At 41.1% G+C, this 25,266-nt stretch overlaps 1 protein-coding gene across 2 annotated transcripts in view; it reads right to left on the minus strand.

Annotated features, from left to right (window-relative positions):
* Positions 1-305: 305 nt before the first annotated feature.
* The window catches only part of tbc1d16 (TBC1 domain family, member 16), a 141,996-nt gene continuing 117,035 nt past the window's right edge, over positions 306-25,266 (minus strand). For both annotated transcript variants that reach the window (XM_085963681.1, XM_085963683.1), the window contains one exon: positions 306-12,852. In XM_085963681.1, coding sequence (XP_085819807.1) covers positions 12,613-12,852 — 240 coding nt within the window. In that variant the 3' untranslated portion in view covers positions 306-12,612. The remainder of the gene's footprint in view (positions 12,853-25,266) is intronic.

A 25,266-nucleotide genomic window follows, 5' to 3' on the forward strand; every position in this document is an offset into this window, starting at 1 on the left:
GGTAGCAACTCACAAAATAACCTCAATGTGGTACTTGCTTCAGGGATTCCTTACTGCAGTAAACTTCGACTGCAGGACAAGGGGCCATTGGTGAAAGGCAAGTTCAGGATTGAGGAAAAGATATCCTAGGTTTCTGTGGAAGGATGAGCTAGACAGGTTGAATAGCTTCCCTCGTCTGCATTAACCTTTGTAAATAGAATAAAGACAATTTTTCATAGGGCTGCCCCATGAAGAGTATTTTAATGCACTTTAAATGCTGTATAAATAGAGCAAACCACACCAAGAAAAAGCTCACCAAGACAGTAGAATTTCCCATCACTTTATTTCCCAAATCAAACAATTTAAGATTCACATTATTCTTTGGAAGAAAAAAAGCCTGAGATTGAACAGGTAATTCTGCACTTTAATGGTGATTGAAGCAGGTGTTTCTATACCTTTTCTTACAATTAAGTACCCAAAATTTATGTAGCTTTAGTCCCTCTAGAGATCAAACCACCTGACATTGTTAAAAGATGCATCTAAAACCAGAATCTTATTGCTGGCCATCACATAAATTTAATTTTTCAAAATGTATAATGCAAATGTTAAAATTAATGTCCTAATTTAAAATGATCAAAGTGTACCAAATAATAACTGAAATTAGTTATTGTATAATCAAGGATACTTGCATATCTAATAATAGGAAAGATATGCCTTTACTTTGAAATCAAGAGCCTTGTTACTCCATTGGGACCAAGGGGTTGAAAGGATTGGAAGCATAGGAAAAATTGCCAAGTTTCTGAGCTCCTTGCTCCCCTCCCTCCACCACAGACAGACAGGCTCCTCATCAGTGAATCAATGAGTATCACTTAGTAACATGGAGAAGATCACAGTTTGGCCCAGTATAGTGAGGGCAAGGAGGATCTATAGTATTCATTTTTCAATTGTAAACAAAACCACTTTTAAATGTAAACAAAGTCTTCATTCGTTAGAAATAAAAACAGAAAATGCTGGAAATACTCAGTAGGTCAGGCAGAATCTGTGCCGAGAGAAAGAGTTAATGTTTCAGGTCGAAAAAGACGGTTTTCCGTTCTGATGAAAGGTCATTGACCTGAAACGTTAACTCTTGTTTCTCTCTCCACAGATGCTGCCTGACCTGCTGAGTATTTCCAGCATTTTCTATTTTTATTTCAGATTTCCAGCATCCGCAGTATTTTGCTTTTGTCTTCATTGTTTAGATCAGGTTTTACCTTTAGTAAAAGCTACAGATGCATAAAATATGAATAATGGAAAAACCTTTGGCAAACCTTATCTCAGATTCAACAAATGCAAATATTCTATATTACAGAATTCCAAACTAGGGTATACAACAGAAATGAATATGCATGAATTATTTGTCAGCTTTCAAATATAGGTCAAAGAGCAGCAACCTTGATAAAAATTTGTTTCACAATTGTGCTTTCCAGTATCAAAAGGAACATTAATGCAAATTTACAAATAATGCAGATGACATTCCTTGTTTCAACAAACAAGCTTATGCAATGAAAGTGCAAACTTCAGCACAACCAATGTTCAAGAGGTTTTAGTGCACATAAATACTTGAAAGGCATACTATACTTTTGTGTATAAAATTGGTCAGTTCACAAAGGCCAACAGATCCTTCATTGGTTTTATTAGGCTGGTCAGATAAGATAAAGTACATTAAAACTTTAAATACTGTATTGCACTTTTCTTTAAATCTGCATCTTCTCCATATAACTTGCTTAACAACAGACTCACTATACGTTTCACTAAGAATAGTGTGTGGTTTTCCTCAAAATTAAGGATGACATTTCTGAAAATAGAACACTTTCCCGGTATACACCCTGTGCCAGTTTCCCCACATTCCTAAATCTGGTACAGTACATGCTGGGTGCAGAATTGTAAGAACCAAAATTCATCACGATAATAAACTGCAAGAACACGATAATAAGCAATGTTACAACTAAAACAGGAGAACTGCTGAACTGGCAGTTCACAAAAGCAAAACCCTTAACCAAGAGGATAGACACGTGAGCAGAAGTGGAGAAAAACAACTCCTTATATGCTAACAATAGACTCTCGGGAGGAGCAGAAGAACATTGCCTTATTTGGTAACAACTCGAGCTACCGCAGATGTGTAAAAGGAGGATAAGTTGGGAGAGAGGCAGAAGAGCGAAAAGGTATCAATGCAGAGTAGCTAACTGCTCAGTGCTGAGAACTAGCTACAAATAGTCACTCCAGTTCGCTCAGAACAAAGGTCTGATCAACCCATGTTATAAAGTGTACTCCACAGCCGTAAGCATAAACCCTTTGACTGTATAATATTGTTGCTTGATAACCGAATAAACCAGCTTGTTTGAGTTGAAGTTGGTCTTTGTCATCGTCTCATCTCAGCGTCTTACGAACACATAAAACACATGACCTTACAGAACTGCTCCCCTTATCTGGCTCTGACTATGGATCTCAGCCTCAGAAAAGCACCAGCTGTAGTGTCAGTTTTATGATTCCACTCTTTACTACTTTAATATTGGGCCTCCCAGGCACATTACTCATATAAAGAAAAATCATAGAAATTTATGGCACAGAAGGAGGCCATTCGGCCCATCATGTCTGTGCCAGTTGAAAAAGTGCTCTCCAGCCTAATCCCACTTTCCAGCTCTTGGTCCGTAGCCTTGTAAGTTACGGCACTTCAAGTGCATATCCAAATACTTTTTAAATGTGATGAGGGTTTCTGACCCTACCACCCTTTCAGGCAGTGCGTTCCAGACCCCAACCACCCTCTGGGTGAAAACATTTCTCCTCAACTCCCCTCTCAACCTCCGACCAATGACTTTAAGTTTTTGACCTCTGCTAAGGGAAATAGGTGCTTCCTATCCACTCTGTCTAGGCCCCTCATAATTTTATACACCTCAATTAAGTCTCCCCTCAGTCTTCTCTGTTCCAAAGAAAATAACCCCAGTCTATCCAATTTTTTCTCATTAATTACTAGATTACATGCTAATTCAGCACACTTTAAGGAATTAGGTCAAAACTGCTTAAACACAATATGTGATCCTGGACTGAATCTAAATGATTAAGTCAGCGATCAAGACTTAGATCTTCCTCAAATATTGTGCTTTCTATCAGCTGCTTTGTGGAGTTGATTTTTATTTATTTTTATTGATACCAGTACTTTGTAATAACTATTAACCTATATTGGTAAAACTGAACTGCATGCACTTACGTATACACAGACAAAACATTGCTTTAAAAAAGGTGATGAACCAAATGAATTGAGAGTCTGGATTGATGGTTCACTCATTGATATTGTACTGTACTCATTGATTTTTCTGTTTTAGCACCAACTAAAAAAGTGTGTGTTTCAAAAATTCTTATTAATGAGAATGGTCAAAATTGTGTTCAACATGTTCTGCAGAGACCATAGTTCCAACATAAAACTACAACTACACTTTTAAAAAATGCTGATCTTCGCCACATTTCTGATGCACTACAAGTAGGAAAAATGCTATCATTTAGGACATCAAATTTACAATTAATGTTTATGAATTGAGAATGTGTAAGCAAACTATACCTGAGCGAGCATCAAGTTCAACAGCAGAACCATCAAGACATGATCCAATAAACCCAGAAATAGCGACAATGTTAAATAGTTGTAACCAGCTTTACAAGAATGAGTTCTTCAAAAAATTCTAAGGCTGTAGTGACATCAATCTATGCAATTGATTGAAGTACTAAAGTACAATAGAAAATATACTGGGAAAATGTTGATACCATTATTTTGCAATTCAAATGTGCAATACCAGCACATTTTGGGACTTATTATTTCCATGATAAATAATCATAACAGAACCATCCATCATTATAGGTAAACTATCAGAAAACATGCTGATAACATCTTTTTCCATAAATGCGAAGTTATAAAAAGGTATGTGGGACACAAAGTAGATACTTCAGAACAGCTACCTTTACAGTGCTCTCTCATGGAATTACCACAGCGCACTAGTTTAAAAACAGGCACGTGTAGGGGGAATAGTAACAACAGTAGAATTCAATTTATTTAAATATAGTGGCTTGGATGTGTCAATTATTTGGATTTTTATATAAAAACAGTTGATGTGACTAAAAGTTATTTTAAATAAAGCAATCACTTCAAAAATGTTACTTTTTGGCCCACAGGGATATTTACTGTAAGCAAGTTTAGATAAATGAATCTTTTGTCATGTTTTAATTAAAAAGGAGTTTGAGAAACAGGCACTAGGACATGAAAGAAAATCTTCTCTGCTTAATTAGCACTGGGTCACAGCTCTCTACAGGTTGATGTGAATCAAGAGCCATGCTTCCTTTAAGCTTCAGTATCCATTTGCTAAAACCACCAGCTTCCTTTTGCATTTGACGGGCATACAGTCTGTTGACCACAATGATCATTCTCTTTCTTCTTTCAAGCAAACAAATACAGAGTATGCCCCATTTCTAAAGTGGTGGCATATCAAAATCAAATTTATGTCTTCTTGCCTAAATGTGCATCTCCACAATGTAACACGATTTACTTTTTCCCCTTAAAAAAGGCAAAGTAACAATTTCTCATTAAACCTCAGTGAAATACATCAAGCCAGCAGGCAGGATTAGCTTTAGGTTTTCTGTCTTTAGGACAAAACAATTCTCCCTGTTGTAAAAATGGGTCATTCTCAACACCTATACTACTACCCATTTTACAACAGCAACAGATACTTTTAAATACAATTAGCTTCTAATTAAATGTGCTCAGGGTACAATTTATGTTAAAAGCAGTCTTTAAAAAAAAACGTTTTGTAGCCGCGATGAGATGACAATGGTATCCCATGGGGCATTTCACTGGGCAAAATATTCAGCTTTTTAAAAGGACTGGGACATAATGCCACTGACTTGCTGCAATACAAAACTTCTTGTATTTATGCGAAAAAAGTGATCTGAAAAAAAAATATCGCTTGTAAATGAAATGTACAGTACTGTTTCACAGTACACTTGTGTAAGATCCATGGACACAACACCTAGAAACTTCCCCTCCCCCCAAATTTTTATTCTTTGGCTTTTCCATCCCCTCACATAAAACAGAAATAGATTCCTGCCCCTTGATAGTGTTTGTACAGATGTAATGTGGCACCCTGGCAACACCCTATAGAAACCAATCCTGAGCTGGCACTTGCATCTGATAATACTAATGCAGTGTTAGCAAAATCACGTGTTGGGGGAGGGGGAAAGCACAAGTCAAGCAGCCCAATTTCAAACCCTGACTTCTCTCTCTGGCACTACAGCAATAGTTTCTTGGAATACTTCAAGCAATGCTGCTAAACTGAAGTCGGTAACTGTAAATGTAGACAGTGTGAGTAATAGTAACACCTAGCAATGCCATGTACTTCATTACCTTCTCTGAGCACAGTGCCCAATTGGTATCGAAGACAGTCTTGTGCTGTGGACTCATGCTCATTAGGAATTGAATTGAGACTACTCATTTCACTTAACACCCTTCTGACAAAGAACACCTTCATCCTGCCCAAATCAGATTTAATTCCAAATTCTACAAATGTTTTAATACAGCATCCAGCTCATTAACAGAATTAAACTTACAGTTTTTACAAAAACATATTTATTTATTTCTCATTTGTTGCCAGTGTAGCATAGACACTAAAATTTACACAATGACCCAAATAAGTGCCCTTGCAATACCACCAAGGCAACAGGAGCAAGGTAGAAAACACACACATTATTCCCATTTGACAGAACGCATTTTGGATTTTATTTAACCTTTAGATCACCACATACGGCATGATTTCAAATATTTTTACAAATTATACAGCAATCTAAAGGTTAACTTGTATCAGATACTGTTAGACAGCACATTTAGACTTTCTACAAAAAGGATGTAATCCTAAAGTAGGAATTCCTGAGTAGAATGGACACTCTGGCTTAAAGACTTATATAACCAGATCGTTAAATAAGTGGCATTTAAGAACAAGATAAATACTGCAGTGCGATTTTTAAGTGTTCAACAAATACAGTACTCAAATCCGGCAAGCTGCAATTTTTCACACTGTCTTAAAAAGAAATCCGAAACATATTTTTAAAATCACTATGTAAAGGGGTTTTATATACAGACATTAACTGTCGACATTAACTCGAGAGGGGGTATGTTTGGGCGGGTGGGAGGGAAACCCCCATGGAGTTCAGCGGGAGGCCCGGGCAATTTTAACTCCCGGGCCTCATACTGTAGCACTGCCTCCTTCCCGGCGGGATTGATGTCAAGACCGGCGGGCAGGAGCAGAAATTTGGACAGGAGCCCGAGGATTCCAGGGACTCAAGGGAGTAGTCCCCAGCATGAAGTTAGTGCTGGGTGGGGTTCACTGAACATTCCTTTCTGGAAAATCAGAATGACTATTAATAGAAACAGACATCATTTACAGTTCCCTCATTAGTGGGTCCTATAAAAACACACTCTCCACAACACTCCCCTCACTACAACATGCATTTTTGTATGACTTCCAAATACAGAATTCTAGAGGGTTTATTGTATAGTACTGGAAGGTTATTAGTTCCAATATGAACTCCATGTTAATAAAAAAATTAAAAGAATGGACATGATGCTTGGTTCATCATTTCGACACATGTTGAATGCATATTGACTGAAATTGTATCCACAGTATTTAAAGTGGTAATTCTGTATATAATTTAACATTAGCTGCTTGCACAAACTACAAGGGCAGGAAAGTCGTTATCATTTCAAGATGTTCAAATTGCCAGGCAGGTTCTTAATGATCAAAAAATGTAAAGTACCACAAAATGACTGCAATTTGCAGATCAGATACAGCACCTAAAGCAGGACCATAAATAATGGTCTTAGCTTGTTAGATGTATCACTTTAAAAGCTGATTTTTGCAAGATTAAATGTTTTGAAATCAGAATAATTTTACATAAATACCCATACATTAAGATTTTTTCCCTTTGCCTTTTAGTTTTCACCACCAATGTCTATTTTTATTTTCATAGATATGATACACACATGCCATTTAAAAAAGAAACTCATTACAAATTTCAACCGGGGACCTTAAAAGAGAAACCTTTACTCAAAGTTCTCTGGTTTCAAACCCAGTGATGACAAGTCAGTGTGCCACAAGAGACAGAGAGTCTTTCTAACCTGGCTATGAACCAATCTCTAGTTGAGGGCATTGGTCCGTTACACTGCATCAGCCAGGTATCATCAGATAAAGGAGCCCATCTTTCTGGAGTGAATATTACCCAGTCATAGAATCATAGAATGGTTACAGCACGGAAGGCAGCCATTCGGCCCGTCAAACCAGTGCCGGCTCTCTGCAAGAGCACTTCAGCTAGTCCCACTCCCCCGCCCTTTCCCCGTAGCCCTGCAAATTTCTTTCCTTCAGATACTTATCCAACTCCCTTTTGAAAGCGGTGATTGAGTCTGCCTCCACCACCCTTTCTGGCAGTGCATTCCAGACCTCCCTCCCAGACCACCATCACATCTATCAACCTAGATTTCAGGCATGAAAGGGCAACGTTCTGACACAGGCAATCAGCCAGTCCCCTCTTCGCTAAGGTTACTGTTATGCGCAGTAATTCTCGATTTGTTAGCTGCAACCCTAATGTGACAAGTTTATAACTGATTTTGATTCACAGCTAGATAGGTAAGGTCAGACTTCCACTGTAACAGTAAAACACTTTGACGTACAATACAAATACACAGTTTGAAGGTGTTCCAGTATCTCTGCTAGACAATAATGAAATTGTTTTTAACTATAAAAGAACAAAATTCACCTTTAATGTTAAGTCCTTTTACTGGCCTAAACCTATATTTATATTGGCCTCCAACTCTGTACAAATACCAGTCTGTACATTGCTTAAAAAAGGAAAAAACAATCAATATAAATTTTACAGTTCTGTGATCTATCACTGAAGTACAACATAGAAACATAGAAGATAGGAGCAGGAGTCGGCCATTCGGCCCCTCGAGCCTGCTCCACCATTCAATGAGATCATGGCTGATCATCCAAATTCAGTACCCTGTCCCTGCCTTCTCCCCATATCCCTTGATCCCTTTAGCCTTAAGAAATATATCCAACTCCTTCTTGAATATATTTAATGAATTGGCCTCCACTGCCTTCTGTGGTAGAGAATTCCACAGGTTCACCACTCTCTGGGTGAAGAAATTCCTCCTCATCTCTGTCCTAAATGGCTTACCCCTTATCCTTAGACTGTGACCCCTGGTTCTGGACTCCCCGGCCATCGGGAACATCCTTCTTGCATCCAGTCTGTCCAGTCCTGTTAGAATTTTATAAGTTTCAATGAGATCCCCTCTCATTCTTCTAAACTCCAGCGAGTATAAGCCCAATCGACCCAATCTCTCCTCATACGTCATTCCTGCCATCCCAGGTATCAGTCTGGTGAATCTTCGCTGCACTCCCTCCATGGCAAGGACATCCTTCGTCAGATAAGGCGACCAAAACTGCACACAATACTCAAGGTATGGTCTCACCAAGGCCCTGTACAACTGCAGCAAGACATCCTTGTTCTTGTACTCGAACCCTCTCGCTACGAAGGCCAACATACCATTTGCCTTCTTAGCCGCCTGCTGCACCTGCATGCTTACCTTCAGCAACTGGTGCACAAGGACACCTAGGTCTCGTTGCACTTCCCCTTCTCCCAATCTATTGCCGTTCAGATAATAATCTGCCTTCTTGTTTTTGCCACCAAAGTGGATAACCTTGCATTTATCCACATTATACTGCATCTGCCATGCTTCTGCCCAATCACCCAACCTGTCCAAATCATACTGGAGTTTCTCGGCATCCTCCTCACAGCACACACGCCCACCCAGCTTTGTGTCGTCTGCAAACTTGGAGATATTACATCTAGTTCCCTCGTCTAGATCATTTATATATATTGTGAATAGCTGGGGTCCTAGGATCGATCCCTGCGGTACCCCACTAGTCACTGCCTGCCACTCAGAAAAAGAGCCGTTTATTCCAACTCTTTGCTTCCTGTCTGCCAACCAGTCCTTTATCCAAAATAACAACAGAAAATGCTGGAAAAACTCAGCAGGCCAGGCAACATCCGTGGAGAGAAATTAGAGTTGACGTTTCGGGTCGAAACCCTTTTTCCTTTATCCAAGTCAGTACCTTGCCCCCAATCCCATGTGCCTTAACTTTACACGCTAATCTCTTATGCGGGACCTTATCGAAAGCCTTCTGAAAGTCCAATGAAAATGAAGAGATGCAATAGAATAGCAAGTTATTCAAATGGGATCAACAATAAAGAAAAGCAAATTTCAAAACATGATTACTGAAGAAACCAGAGTTTGTGCTGTAGCAAATAAGCATATGGAAAGAGTGAAATGCTTGCTATATTTGAAATAATCCACTGTCATATTTATTAAAGCACCAGCAGCACATTGCTGTCAGCTTGTCAAAAGATACTAGACCAAAGTTTAAAAGAATGAATACCTTCAATTTTAGAGGTCAATTTGGAAACAAGGAGCAACATCTGATTTGTAACACAAACAACAATGTGACTGTTGTATCCAAATTAAAGCAGGTGGGATAAAATCACCATGTTATTCACTTCAAAATATTTACTATGGCCAATTTCCATCTTTAGTTTTTCCATTAGCCACCTATATTTTTTGAACCACTCCTCTACCACAAGTACACTTTAACACTGAAGTACCTAGGCTACCTCTGAAACACCAAAAATATAAAACCCTGGAGAATTTGAAAGGACTTGTATTTTTGAGACAACATGCGTTACTTGGAATGTGTGAATCTCATGAAGATCAAACATGTAACTCTGAAATTTTCCAAAGTCCAGTGAGAATAAGGGAGTAATCTGTGCTGCACTGTTGCAATGGTTTGTGACATCTAGGGTGTAGCCAGAGGGTTAAAATGCCAACATCACTCACAACATATTCCAATGTTGCTCTGTGGGCACAAATATATTGAAACTGCAGGGCTCAGATAATAGGCACATTTGTGAGACTTCCACGATATCAAGATATCTGCACCTACACTTCTTAATTGTGCCATATAGGATTAGTTTGCTATCTCTTCCATATTCTCAACCATCTTAAAATTAAAAAAAAAATACAACAGTCAATTGAAATTTTTGCCCAAAAATCGTCAGGCATTTTCCAAAGCTTTCAAGATTTCACAAACAATTTTAAAAATAATTACTGGGGTGTAAAGGTAAATACCAGCAATAGTCCATAGTGCTAAGAATCTCATGAAGTTTCAGATTTTCCTCCCCCATTTTAAAACACTCAGATGATTTTTAAGGGAATTGATCCAACAGGGACATATGGGTAACTGGACATACCATGATTATTATCTGAAGTTTCTCTTTTGTATATTAGGTAGGGCAATATGATTTAGCCATAGAAAATAGTGACAGGGGAGGTATTTCAAAAAAATTATGCTACTGAAAGCATAGAGACTTGAAGAAATTGTGCTTTCAAAGGCAAGTAGTAAGTTTATACAGAAATTACTCCTGGCATTTACTATTCAGTTGTACAATCATTGTTTTTGTTATAAAACACTGGCTGTAAGACAGCTGCCGCCAATGGTTTTCATTATCACAAGAAAATTCATCGGAGATATTTGTAGTCAGCCAAAACATTTGAATGCTGAAATCTGATTCGTTGCAAGATATCCCCTACTATTCATTGAGAAGGGTTTGAGCTTGACTGAAGATGCCACAATGTCATTGGGACCACAAGTTCATATCAGATTAACCAAAGGCAGAGGTGAAGCTGCTTAAAGATCAAAATGATTGGTAAAATCATTAAATACTAAACAACTGAAAGGGAACAAGAGCAGGTCAGAGGCTAGGTATTCTGCGGCGAGTGTCTCACCTCCTGATTCCCCAAAGCCTTTCCACCAAGGCACAAGTCAGGAGTGTGATGGAATACTCTCCACTTGCCTGGATGAGTGCAGCTCCAACAACACTCAAAAAGCTCGACAACATCCAGAACAAAGCAGCCCGCTTGATTGGCACCTCATCTACCACATTAAACATTCACTCCCTACACCACCGGCGTACCGTGGCTGCAGTGTGTACCAACTACAAGATGCACTGCAGCAACTCGCCAAGGCTTCTTTGGCAGCACCTCCCAAACCCGTGACCTCTTCCACATAGAAGGACATGAGCAGCAGGCACATGGGAACACCACCACCTCCAGGTTCCCCTCCAAGTCACACACCATCCTGAATTAGAAGTATATCGCCGATCCTTCATTGTTGCTGGGTCAAAATCCTGGAACTCCCTACCTAACAGCACTGTGGAAGTATCTTCATCCCACGGACTGCAGTGGTTCAAGAAGGTGGCTCACCACCAACTTCTCAAGGGCAATTAGGGATGGGCAATAAATGCTGGCCTTGCCAGTGACGCCCACATCCCATAAACAGATTAAAAAAAAATAAAAACCTTTAAGATATTACATAAAGGTTATGGGAGCAGGTTTGCCAAGTTGAAGATATGGGTATCCTTTCACTGACAACCTAGTTGAAAGGCAAGAGTGTACATGCAAAACTAATACTTACTTTTGAATATCTTAGTAGTATTTTCAACAGCAGGAACTACACTTTTCAAGAGGAAGGCCGACACCTTAAGTTGCTTTCATAAAACAAAAAGTAGTGTCCAGTGGTGCAACAACAGAAATACTGACAGATTTCAAAAGGTGCTTTCTGACTCTACAATTAAATACAGTTAAATCAGGGTGTGGCAATTTATCATCACTTTATATAGGTCATTTTCTTGGACCCCTGTACTTAAAGTTTTTGTGTAGCAGGGGCAATCTGATAAATGGACTGTTTCAGTTTTTCCCCAAAGGTGACCCAATTAAAACTTTACCTTTGTAAGAAAAATCTGAATTCCCACAACTGTCACAAGCCCACAGCTTGACAGAGGATCAGCCGACTGTATACAAGTCGGTAACAGCACTGTGTGAAAAGACAATGCATTTAGCTATTTTTGTGCTATAGGGAATACATTTTCAGGTAGAACCGTTTGTTGATACGGATGTGGTTAAGTGATATTTATAGGCAATACTGTAGCTTGTTGGGTGCCAGCAATTTTAAAAACACATTTAAATTGGCACTAAAGTGTTTCACTGAATGGGAATTGCCTAATAAACTGCATATTTTTACTTTCACAGCAGCTCCCTAAGAGTCAACTGCATTTTTTGCAACACATCGCAAATACTCCAGACATATGGGAATTGACTTTCCCTTCCCTAATCATTCAAATCAAACACTATGTTCGGGGTACTTGAGGGGATCCCCAAGATATCGATATGTATTTCTATAGGTTAAAGTGCTCGGGTCACCATCAGCTCTCTCCTCGTGAACCTTTTCCACTTCAACTCAAGTAACCCAGGTTCAGAAAAATGGTATCAATTCCCGGGATGCCCAAAACAGTCCTGTTATAGGAGAAGTATCAATACTAGCTCACAGTTACTAAAAAATATATAGTTACTAAGTAATCAGGTTCAGCCCCTATCAAGTAAACTACCTCCAAAACAATTCTTAGTAATTGACTGGAGTTTTCAGCACAACATATGATTAGTTAGAAAGACTATCTCAGGAAAGTGAAAACATCTTTTGGCCCTCTTTTGCCTTCATGTGCTGATCTTGGAGATGGGGTAGCAGAGGTCCCTCCATATGGGCAGCCATCAAAATCCAGGTGATTTAATGAACACTCCACAGCTGGGATGTATCCACTGTCCCACATTCCAGTGCCACACAGCTTACATAGGTCATGCAGACTGCAGGGGATTCTGGGCAAGAGGCGAAATTGGTACAAAAGACTCCGTGCCTGTAGAGAAGAGAAGAAAATGTGTCAGATAAGACAAACTGGATTGAATGAGACTTGCCTCTTTCAAAGCTTTTACTTGTGAATTGTTTAAAAAGAACAATTTTCAGATACCTCCATTTACATAAGAACTTAGTTTAAAGTCACAGTTTGTGACGATTTTGCGTATTCCCTTTTCTTTTTTCCAATGGCTGGAGAAAACCTGCACAGATCTGTAATAGTGTAACCAATTTGCCTGCTCTTATGGAATGCTTCAGCTATCCAGTCCACAAATGACCTGTTTTTCATCTTGCCTGCCAGCATGCCACCTGGCTTTTGCAATGGCGAGAAAGACAGCACAGCCACTGATTTTGTTACACATGTCTGACAACACGTGGGCACCACTGCCGTTCCTCCTTGAGCAGCACCCCAAAAAAGGGAAATTAGAGCAGAATTCACCATTCTCTAGAAGCTGGCTTTGCTAGATTTTTCACTTAAATGGACTGTTTTGCAATCTATACACACAATACCTAAATACTGGAGATTAACAAGATCCATTGAAACATTTACAGACACTGTTGATTGTTTACTCAACCAAGTCAGTTAATACTTTAGCTATTCAGCAACTACTAGAGTCTAGCTAGTACAAGTGTTGCCAACAATTGTTTAAGCTTTCCCCAGCTGTCACTGCATTAAAATTACATTAAATATGGTTTCAGACTGCAGTGCACTTTAGGGCAAAGTAACTCACACCCTGAGCGTAATGTAGGACTACGTTTGTAGTATTTTTTTATCCCATTTTTACTCTCTTCACACAAGAGTAAGTCATGAACTTGTAAACAACCAAAAAAGTACAAAATACCAGAGAACTACTTCCTCAAATAGTGAAACCAGCAGGAAACAACGATCTGCCAACAGCTGCACCTCACTGTGAGATTGGACATCTCTTTTCTAACCTAACAATGGAAATAGAATAGTACAAGCCAACTTGTTGCTACAAAAGTACTATTTGTTTAATACTATATAACTTTTTCCATGTAAAAGGATAAGTGCTGCCATTAGTATCTCTTTAAAAATTACTGCTATGGAAAATGCTTAACTTTTTTTAAAAAAAGCCATGGGCTGAACGGTGCACTGGGTAAAGACATTGTTTAATTATCTATGGGGCCTGGGTATGAATCAAGCAAAAACTGATAAGGGTGTAAGTTTTATCAGTCTGTCAGCTATGTAAAATGAGTTTTTATTTTGTACCCAGCCCCCATTTTGACCAATCTCCTCATGTCTCTATTCGGCGCACATCTTGGCTGCCGACCCATACCAGAGCCCATTACTTAATTCTCCTTCTTGTCATTACCTCTCTTGGGCCCTTATCTCTTGTCTCCTCCCGTTCCTGTTGCCCAGTCGTGCCTCCCTTCTCGGGTAGTTTATCCCACCAAATCCCTACACCAATCCTTCACTATTCCTCTACCTTCTTACTCTTCTGCCGCCAGCCCAGGCTTGACACCCTCTTGGATAAACCCACAGCTTACCTCTGTGCCTCTCTTGGCATACTCTGAAGAGCCCATGAAGGCACTCTTTGCTGCTTCCTTATGATGAGCAACTCCAACTGCCCCATCCTCCTCTCTCATCAACCTTCCCCCCCCCCACCTCCACCGCAGTGTACCCACTGGAGGCTAATCTTACCAACCACCTTCTTGTCCCACTCACCGCTCCCATCTCTGATCCCTTGGACTCTGCCAGCAGATCAACAATTACCACTCCTCTCCAAATCTCCCTCCAGAATGTCCATTCACTTGCGAACAAGGCCCTTGCCATCCATGACATTGTGGATGATTGAACTGATGTCACGGCTTTGACAGAAACCTGGCTCACAGGTGATGACACCTTGCCCGGCTATACCTTTCACCTATACCTTTTACCTACCCCGCCCAAATCACCTTGGTTTGTCCCCCTACTCGTCTGGTACCTTCTCCTCCTTTGAGCTTTTCACCTTGTTCCACCCCCTCATCTCTCCTTTAAAATCCTTGTTGCTATTGCCACCGAAGCCCCACCGTGAGTTTCTCACTGAGATATCCACTCCTTTTCTCCCTCAGCCTTTGCACTGAGCAACTCATCCTCAAACTCCATCTCAACTCACCTTTCCCTCTCTCCTCTGAGTTCACTGCCCTTGTCCACCCTTAACCGCATGCTCCATATAAACTCTCCCACCCATATTCATGACCACCCCCTCAACTTTGCCATCTCACGGGATCTCTCTGTTCCCATTATCTCATGAATAGATAAGGCCATCTCTGATCACTTCCTTGTATCCCTCACCATTCGCACCTCTCTAATGCTTTTCAACCCGTTCCTGGGAAAAACTCTCCCCCATCACTTACAATGGCACTTTCAAACTCCCAACTGCCTAGCTTTTGGCCTACCATTCGCCACAATATTTCTGCTGATGATCTGCTCAATCACTCACTCACCTCCATATTTGAAGCCCTTGTCCCCAGTAAAACCATTACTCTCTCCCACCCTGGTCGTTCCTGCTGGTACTGCCTCCACCTTCACTTTCTATAGTCATAGGGGTGCAGACATGAACGTATTTAGCACACAACCTGTTTAGTTATTCATCACCAGATCTGGCTGGATCACATCAAATACTATCGGACTCTGGTCTCATCTGCCCAAACTGTTGACGACTCTAGGATCATCTTGGAGTATGAAGATAACCCCCGGCTTCTTTTCTCCACTAGCAGCCGATCTCCCTCCTCAACCTCTCTGCAGCCACTGGCGCTTTTGACCATGCCACCCTCCTTCATCATCACCACCCTCCTCCATCGCCTCTCCTCTGTTATTTAGCTGAGTTGGACTGCGCTTGTCTGGTTCCACTCCTTCCTATCCATTGCAGGAGACTCTCTGACTACGGTAGGTGTCTCTTCCCACCCCTGCACCATTACCTCTGGAGTCTCCCAGGGATCTATCCTTGGCCCCCTTCTATTTCTCATCTGCATGCTGCCCCTCAGTGACATCATCCGAAGATGTGACATCAGGTTCCACATGTACGCTGATGACACCTAGCTCTACCTCACTACAACTGCTCTCGACCTCTCCACTGCATCTACTTGTCAGCCTGCTTGTCCAACATCCAATCCTGGATGAGCCACAATTTCCTCCAATTAAACATTGGGAAGACCAAAGCCATTGTCTTTGGCTCCCACCACAAACTCCGTTCCCTCGTCATTAATTCCATTCTCCTCCCTGGCCACTGTTTCATGCTTTCATGTTTGCAACCTCGACCAGATTTTTTACAACCATAGTGTCCTATTTGACCGAGCTGAGCTTCCGATCTCATATCCGCTCCATCACAAAGACTGCCTACTTTATTCTACCACCGTAACATCACCCTTCTCCGCCCTTGCCTCAGCCCATCTGCTGCAAAAATTTCATTAATGTTTGTTACATCCAGACTCTCCTGGCCATCCTCCATAAACTTGAGCTCCTCCACTATTCTGCTGCCTGTATCCTAACCCACACCATTACCCCTGTGCTTACTGACCTACATCCACTATTCTGCTGCCTGTATCCTAACCCACACCATTACCCCTGTGCTTACTGACCTACATTGGCTCCCGGTCAAAATTAAAACTCTCAATCTCATATTCAAATCCTACATGGCCTTGCCCCTCCCTATATCACAATTCACAATTCAAATCGCTTTATTGGCATGATAAGTTACATCTTATGTTGCCAAAGCATCAAAATACATTTATGGTTGAGCACATAAACGCAGTTCTATTCATACAGTGTATAAACAGGTATATCCCTGAGTGTATAAATATACATTCGCATTGTTTATATATATTCTTTTCTTAGTTTACTGGTTGTCCCTCTGTTCATGGCAAGCTGTAACATAGTGTGCCGCCAGTGTTACACAGCTTCTCTCCTCTCCCAGTAGGAATGGGAGTTTTTGGTTGTCATTCAGATTTCTGAATTCAGGGCATATTTGTGAGAATTTTTGGTAGAAATTCTCCCTGATGTCCTGATATTTTCCACAGGCTGTGAGGAAGTGCATCTCTGTCTCCACTACTCCCCGACTGCAGTGAGAGCATATCCTGTCTTCTCTTGGCAGCCTGGTCTGCCTGTGTCTGCCTTTTTCGATCGCTAGGCTATGTTCGCTAAGTCTGTACCTTGTCAAGGTTCTTCTCAGTTTGTTATCCTTTACCATGGTCAGGTAATCAGCTATGTTGTATTGTCTGTTTAGGGCCAAGTAGCAATTGAGTTTGCTTTGGGTTTTTGTTGTTTCTGCCCAATATGTCAGATATTTTTCCTTTTGCTTAGCGACGATTGTGTTGGGTCGAATTCTTTGTGTTACCCTGTCACTGTCCTGGGGCTGGTTATTGTTAGTATTGTTAGTAGTTACTTCACTGAGTCCCAGGACTAGTTGACTGAGGGTATTCTTCTTTATGGTCAGCTCTTGGCATTTCAGGGCGTCGTAGTGATAGCATTGGGGGTTGCTCATTTGTAGGTGATTCCAAAATTTGGTGGCTCTTTTTTGGATAGTGATTATTAATGGATATTGGCCTAGTTCCGCCCTGCATGCATGGTTTACTGTTTTCCTTTGAGTCCGGAGGATACTTTTACAGAATTCTGCATGTAGGATCTCAATTGGGTGTTTGTCCCATTTTGCGAATTCTTGTTGAGTTAGTGGTCCCCATACCTCACTGCCATAGAGTGCAATTGGTTCAATTACTGATTTGAAAATTTTGAGCCAAATGCTAATTGGGATTTCTATTTGGATTGATTTTTTGATGGCATAGAAAGCCCTTCTTGCTTTCTCTTTCAGTTCATTCACAGCCAGTTTGAAGTTTCCCGTAGAACTGATTTTTAAGCCCAAGTATGTGTAGTTAGTGGTTTGTTCAATTTTGGTTGTTCCTACTGTGAAATTTATTTTGGGTCCCTGATGTTTGGATCTTTGCTGGAACACAAGGACTTTGGTTTTTTGGGGATTTATTGTCAGGGCCCAAGTCTGGCAGTACGACTCCAGCAGGTCCAGGTTCTGCTGTAGGCCCTCTTTAGTTGGTGACAGCAGAACCAGGTCGTCTGCATAGAGGAGGAATTTAACCTTGGATTCATATAGGGTGAGGCCGGGTGCTGTAGATTGTTCAAGTAGTTTTGCCAATCCATTTATGTAAATATTAAAGAGTGTCGGTGAGATTGGCGAGCCCTGCGTCACCCCCCGCCCCTGTGGGAAGTATTTTGTTTGTTTGTCTCCAATTTTAACTGCACATTTGTTGTTTGTATACATTGATTTAATTACATCATATGTTTTCCCTCCTACCCCGCTTTCGATAAGTTTCAGGAATAAACCGTCATGCCAGATGGAGTCGAAAGCCTTCTGGAAATCTACAAAGCATGCGTAGATTTTGCTTTTGTTATGGTGAACGTGTTTGTCAATTAGGGTCTGTAGGGTGAAGATATGATTGGATGTTCTATAGTTTGGCAGGAATCCAATTTGGTTTTTACTCAAGACATTGTGCTCCTCAAGGAAGTTTATAAGTCTTTTGTTTATGATGCTACAGAATACCTTCCCCAGGTTACTGTTTACACAGATGCCTCGATAGTTGTTTGGGTCGATTTTGTCCCCACTTTTGTATATGGGCGTTATGAGTCCTTTGTTCCAGATATCAGGGAAATAACCGACACTCAGAACCAAGTTGAAGAGTTTTAGGATAGCCAGTTTCATTTTGTTGTCTGTGTGTTTAATCATCTCGTTTAGTATGCCGTCTGTCCCGCAGGCTTTTCCTGGTCGCAGGTCCTTGAGTTTTTCAAGAAGTTCTTTTTCTGTTATTATGGCGTCTAGCGGGTTTTGGTTATCTTTTATGGCCATTTCTAGCTTTTCTAGTTTTTTGCATATTTGGTGTTGCTCTGGTCTTAGTGTGTTTTTCTGGTATAATTTTTCAAAGTGGTTTACCCATGTGTCCCCATTTTGAATGGCCAAATCGTCGTGTTGTTTTTTGTGTAGTGTTTTCAAGTTTTCCCAGAAACAATTGGAATCAATGGATTCCTCCATGGAGCTGAGTGTATTCTTAATATATTGCTCTTTTTTGGTTCTGAGTGTGTTTCTGTATTGTGTTAGTGTCTGACAATAAGTAAGGCGTAATTCCTCGTTTTCTGGATGTCTGTGTTTTTGGTTTGATATTTTTCTAAGTTTTTTCCTCATGTTATGGCAATCTCGGTCAAACCATTTTTCATAGTTTTTTGTTTTGGGTTTGTTCTTGCGAGCTTTCAAGTTTGCATTTGTTGCCAAATTATCAAAAATATTGTTTAGTTTAATAACTGCCCGGTTTACGCCTTCTTTATTGTGAGTGTATATGTTATCCAGAAAGGTGTCTAAGAGAGCTTGAGTTGATGCATTGCTAATTGTTTTCTGGTATTTTTCCGTGTCGTTTTTGGCCCATCTGTACGATTTTTTGGTGTTGTACAGTTTACTGGGTTGTGTTTCTATGTTGTTTGTTTCTGTCTTTTTGAGGAACATAGTAATTTGACTGTGATCTGACAGTGTTGTTTGTGGTTTGACTGTGAATGCTCTGAAAGAGGATGGGTCTAAGTCTGTAATCATATAGTCTACTGTGCTGCAGCCAAGAGGTGAGCAATAGGTCGATCTTCCTAGGAGGTCTCCTATGAACCTACCATTGACAATGTACAGACCCAGGTTTCGACAGAGCTGTAGTAGCTGTTTTCCGTTGGTATTTGACTGCTTGTCGCAGTTATGCCTGTATGGAAGGGAAGGGATGTCAAAGTGGTTATTCCCGAAAACGTAATTGTTTCCCTGATTATTGGTGAAGTCTGGTTCTTCGCCCGTTCTTGAATTGAGGTCCCCACAGATCAACACGTTCCCCTCGGCCTGGTATTGGATAATTTCCCCCTCCATGTTGGAGAAGGTGTCCTCTTTAAAGTACGGGGAATCGATTGGGGGGATATAAAGTGCGCAAATGTAAACATCTTGGGTGTTTGAGATAATCTCCCTCTCAAGTTTGAGCCACATATGGTTTTCGCCCTTTTTTATAAATTTGATGTAATTCTTAAGTTCTGTTTTAAACCAGATCAGTATGCCTCCGGAGTCTCTGCCTTGGGTTACACTTGGTAATTTATTGGAGGGGACCACCAGCTCAGTGTACCCTTGGGGACAGCCAGTGTGTCCTTTTCCTTTATACCAAGTTTCCTGTAAAATGATAATATCTAGGTCTTTAGTTTCATCTATGAACTCTGGGGTCCTACTCTTCACTTCTCGCACTGAAGAGCGTAGACCTTGGATATTCCAGGTCGAAATATATAAGGATTTCATGTTAAGTTTGATCTTTTACTATGATAGGTTAAAGAGTGGTACGTGTTTGTCGTGTCTAAGTGTGGGAAAAAAAAAGATCACTTCAGTTGTCTATAAAAGTTAATACAATTTGGTTACAGTTCTTTCTATTAATTAGTCCTTGATCCATAAGGCGGAAGTAGATGCTGCTGCACATCTGCTTATTGTCTCTTAATGGATTGTTTCTGTCTGAGGTATTGCGTACGTCCTGTGCATCTCTCCCTCTGTCTGGCTGGGAGCGGTCCTATTCCCCTGTGGGACAGGAGTGGTGCAGGTCTGATATTGTTGTTTTGCATGGGGATCCTCTCTGGTCTCGGTTGGTGTGTTGGTGGTCTTTGTAGTGTTCCTGATATGTACCCCGCTGATCTCTGGTGGTCGGGGGGGGTCCTTTTGGAGTCTGGGTATGGACCCGGTTAAAAGCGACGTCCTTCAGGGCTTTAGCAAAGATCAATATTCTTTGCCTTTGGATGTGGACGTGGTCGTAAAGACATTCCTCATCGAGGGTGGGTTGTGGTTTGATTCGCAGTCTCTTGCTATGCTGGCATTTATCTCATGAATTGTGTTGTTGTTGAAGTCTGTTCTCGGCAATATTGTGGAAACAGTGATTCTAGTGTTTGGAAATGTACTGCTTGCCTTCCTAATCATTGCTCTGAGCGATGTTGCTACCTCTTTCTGTTGGGCCTTTAGGTCATTTGTGCCCGTGTGTATTATTATGTGTTGGGGGGAGCCTAATCTGGCTTTGGTCAGCCATCCCATGGCTCTGTTTGTTGTTGGGCACCAGATCTTTTCTACTTTACTTCTAGGGAATAGCTTTTTCTCCCATAGAAATTTCCCATTTGAGTCTATGAGTATTACGACGTCAGCCTTGTTTGTGTTTACTGTCTGGTGGCTTTCGCTTGGACTCATAGTGTGTGTGCTGGGCTGGGGTGTCTGGTGTGTGCGTATCTCTTGTGAGCGGCTCGCTTGTGGTTCCACGGTGGTGGTATGCTGGTCGGTCTGTGTGGCACCCCTTGTATTGTGTGTCTGTTGCTTTTGTTCCGTGTGGGAGTGCAGCCGTTCCGTCCGGCTCTGTCTTGTCTTATCTCTAGCCTCTGGTTGCTGGTCTAATGGTGTTATCTCTCCTCTATGGCTCTCTTCTTTTTCCTGCAGCTCTTTCACCTGATTCCTAAGTAGATTCACCTGGTTCTCAAGTAGATTCAGCTCTCTCTTGTGTCTCTCCCTCTCCTGCTTTTGTTCGTCACTCATTTTGAGGAACTCCTCTCTAAGTTTAACCATCTCTATCTCTAATTGATTAAATTTATCTTTTGGTTGTATCTGGCTGTGTGATCCCGGGGTATGTGTCTGGTCGGCCCTGGAAGGCTCACTCACTTCCTGGCTAGGCTGGTCGGCCCTGGAAGGCTCACTCACTTCCTGGCTATGCTGCTCTTCTCTTGGTGAGCTGGGAATGGTAGGGGGACTATGTGTGGCTTCCTCCCTGGTAGTTATGCTGGGGTTTGTCAGTTGTATCGTGTGGCTGTGGTTCCCCGGGGTTAGTGTCTGGTTTGAACTGTGTGGCTCGTTCACCTCCTGACCAGGCAGATTTTCTCCTGGTAAGTTGTCAATGTTGGGGGGAGTGCGGGCCACTCTGGGGCTGTTCCTTCCCCCCTTAGTTAATCTTTTCAGTGTCCTGAAGGCCGTTGCAAATCTGTCGAGGTTGCCTTCTCCAGTCCTACAACCACCACCCCCAAGAACTCTATGTTCTTCCAACTCTGGCCTCTTACGCATCCCCCACTCCCTTTCCCTACCACTGGCACCGTGCCTTCAGCTGTCTAGGCCCCAAGCTCTGGAATTCCTTTCCTAAATCTCTCCGCTTCACTCTCCTCCTTTAAAACTGTCCTTAAAAAACTTACTTCTTTGACCAAGCTTTTAGTTACCCCTCCTAATATCGCTTTTTTGTCTGATCACGCTGCTGTGAAGCGTGTTGGGATTACATAGGATATACGGCACAGAAACAGGCCTGAGGTCCAACCGGTCCATGCTGGTGTTTATGCTCCACACGAGCCTCCTCCTGTCTTTCCTCAACTAAATCTATCAGCATAACCCACTATTCCCTTTTCCCTCATATGCTTGTCCAGCCCCCTCTTAAATGTATCTATACTATTCACTTCAATTACTCCCTGTGGTAGAGAGTTTCACATTCTCACTGCTCTTTGGGTAAAGAAGTTTCTTCTGAATTCCCTATTGGATTTCTTGGTGGCTATCTTATATTGATGGCCTCTAGTTATGTTCTTCCCCACAAGTGGAAACATTCTCTCTGTATCCAATCTATCAACATTTTTCATAATTTTAAAGACCTCTATTAGGTCACCCCTCAGCCATCTGTTTTCAAGAGAAATTAGACCCAGTCTGTTCATCCTTTCCCGATATGTATAACCTCGCATTTCTGGTATCATCCTTGTAAATCTTCGCTGCGCCCTCTCCAGTACTTCTATATCCTTTTTATAATATGGCGGCCAGAACTGTACGCAGTACTTTAAGTGTGGTCTAACCAAGGTTCGATACAGGTTTAGCATAACTTCCCTACTTTTCAATTCTATCCCTCTCGAAATAAACCCTAGTGCTTGGTTTGCTTTTTTTAATGGTCTTGCTAACCTGTGTCGCAACTTTTAGTGATTTGCGTATTTGTACTCCTAGATCCCTTTGTTCCTCTACCCCACCTAGACTCGCACCCTCCTACCAAAATGTAATACCTCACATTTATCTGTGTTGAACTTCATTTGCCAATTTTATGCCAATTCTGCAAGTTTATTAATGTCCTCCTATAACTTGTTGCAGTCCTCCTCAGTATTGACTATTCTCCCCAATTTGGTGTCATCCGCAAATTTAGAAATTGTGTTTTTGATTCCTAAGTCTAAATCGTTAAGTGAACAGCAGTGATCCCAGCACTGATCCTTGTGGAACACCACTACCCACCTTCTGCCACTGTGAATCGCTACCCTTTACTCCCACTCTCTGCTTTCTGTCCTGAAGCCAGCCAGCAATCCATTCTGCTACTTGTCCCCTGACTCCGCATTCTCTGACCTTGGTCATCAGTCTATTATGGGGTACCTTATCGAAGGCCTTTTGAAAATTCAGATAAATTACATCTACTGCAGTACCATTGTCTACTCTCTCTGTTACCTCTTCAAAAAATTCAATAAGGTTGGTCAAGCAAAACTTTCCCTTTTGAAATCCATGTTGACTATTCATTATTATATTTTTGGTTTCTAGATGTTCTTCTATTTTCTCCTTTAGTAGGGATTCCATTATTTTCCCTACCACCGATGTTAAGCTGACTGGTCTATAATTCCTGGACATGTTCTATCTCCCTTCTTAAATATCGGTATTATGTTAGCTCTCCGCCAGTCCTCTGGCACTTTACCTTTTCCTACCGAATTATTAAATATGCGTAGTAATGCCTCTGCTATCTCTTCCCTAGATTCTTTTAAAATGCGTGGATGCAATCCATCCGGACCAGGGGTTTTATCCTCTTTGAGTTTGATTAATTTATTTAATATATCCCCCTTTTTTATTTTAAATGTACTTATCGCATTACTAATCTCATCATCCAATGTCATGTCCACCTGTTCTATCTCCCTGCTAAATACTGAAGCAAAATAATTATTTAATATTTCTGCCATCTCTCTGTCCTTACCTGTGGTATTATCCTGACTATCCCTTAATGGCCCTATTCCCATCCCAAACTTCCTTTTTTTTAGCGATGTGCCTATAAAATATTTTACTATTTTGTTTTATGTTCCTTGATAATTTAATTTCATAGTTCCTCTTTGCCTCCCTAATTGTTTTTTTGACTTCTCTCCTAATCTTTTCGTATTCTCTATTATCATGCACTCCCCTGCTATCTGTGTACTTAATGTATGCCTCTTTCCTTACCCTCAATTGTTCCCTTATGGCTTTATTCATCCATGGTGTCTCCTTATTGTTTAGTTTGTTTTCCTACATTAAAGGCGCTATATATAAATGCAAGTTGTTGAACTGGAAGTGCTTGAAGATGATACTGGACACACAAAGTGGCAAAGTATTCAATATTCCAAGTACTGATATTCCTCATTGTGATAAGCACAAAAAAATAATCCTGATGATATACATATTTTTAAATCTACGCCCTCATTACATTTTTGGGATTCAGCATCTCAGATCCCTCTGGTAGGTAATCTAGTGTTAAAATCTAGTGTTAATTGCTAGTAGCTCTTAAGTAAGATCAATTGTTTAAGTTAAAATATAAACTTTAAATTTTTAAGTTTCTTCAGGCTTAAGCAGAGACAAACAAGCAAGCTCTCCTGCTGGAGAGCTGCTGTAGTTAGTTAATTAGCTAACTGAATTAAACTGGTTCCTGAAACAGTAGCAGAGCAGTGCTGACTCATCTGAGTCACAAACAGTATAAACACGGGGGCCTGTGAGTGCAGCCAGCACAGAGTGAACTACTGGGAGTTTGGTAAATGTGGGAGTTCGGTGAAGTGGAGGAAGGAGGTGGTTGCTTTACCTAACTTCTCCCGCAGAGAGGCGGCGGACCTGAGCGAGAGCAGACCGAGACCCGAGAGCAGGGATAAAAGCAGCAGCAGACCGGCATCAACAAGAGAAAATGGCAGTGTGGCGTCACAGGTAAGTGATTGGTAGTGACTGTGGGCTAAGTTTTAAGTTAACATATAACTAAATTTTAAAAACTAAACTTAATTTAATTAATTTAATAAACTAACCGAGGTAAATAATTTGATTAACTCTAAACTAATTAATTAAATAAATAAAATAATGGGAGAACAGGAGATGTGTTGCTGCTGCAATATGTGGGAGCTTGTGGATATTTTTGTCCAAGGTGACTACATCTGCGGTAAGTGTCTGCAGCTCGAGGAACTTCGGCTCCGAGTTGAGGAGCTGGAGTCCGAGCTGCAGACATTGCGAGACATCAGGGAGGGAGAAAGTTACCTGGACCTTTTGCTCCAGGAGGCAGCCACACCCCTTAGATTAAATACTTTAGAATTGACATGTGGTCAGGGACAGGAGGGTGTGACTGTGAGTGAGGCAGGTACAGGGATCCAGGAGGTAGTATTGCA

The sequence above is a fragment of the Somniosus microcephalus genome, chromosome 21, assembly GCF_052327205.1.
Source record: "Somniosus microcephalus isolate GS21.2 chromosome 21, FLI_Smic_1.0, whole genome shotgun sequence".
NCBI classification, from domain to species: domain Eukaryota; kingdom Metazoa; phylum Chordata; class Chondrichthyes; order Squaliformes; family Somniosidae; genus Somniosus; species Somniosus microcephalus.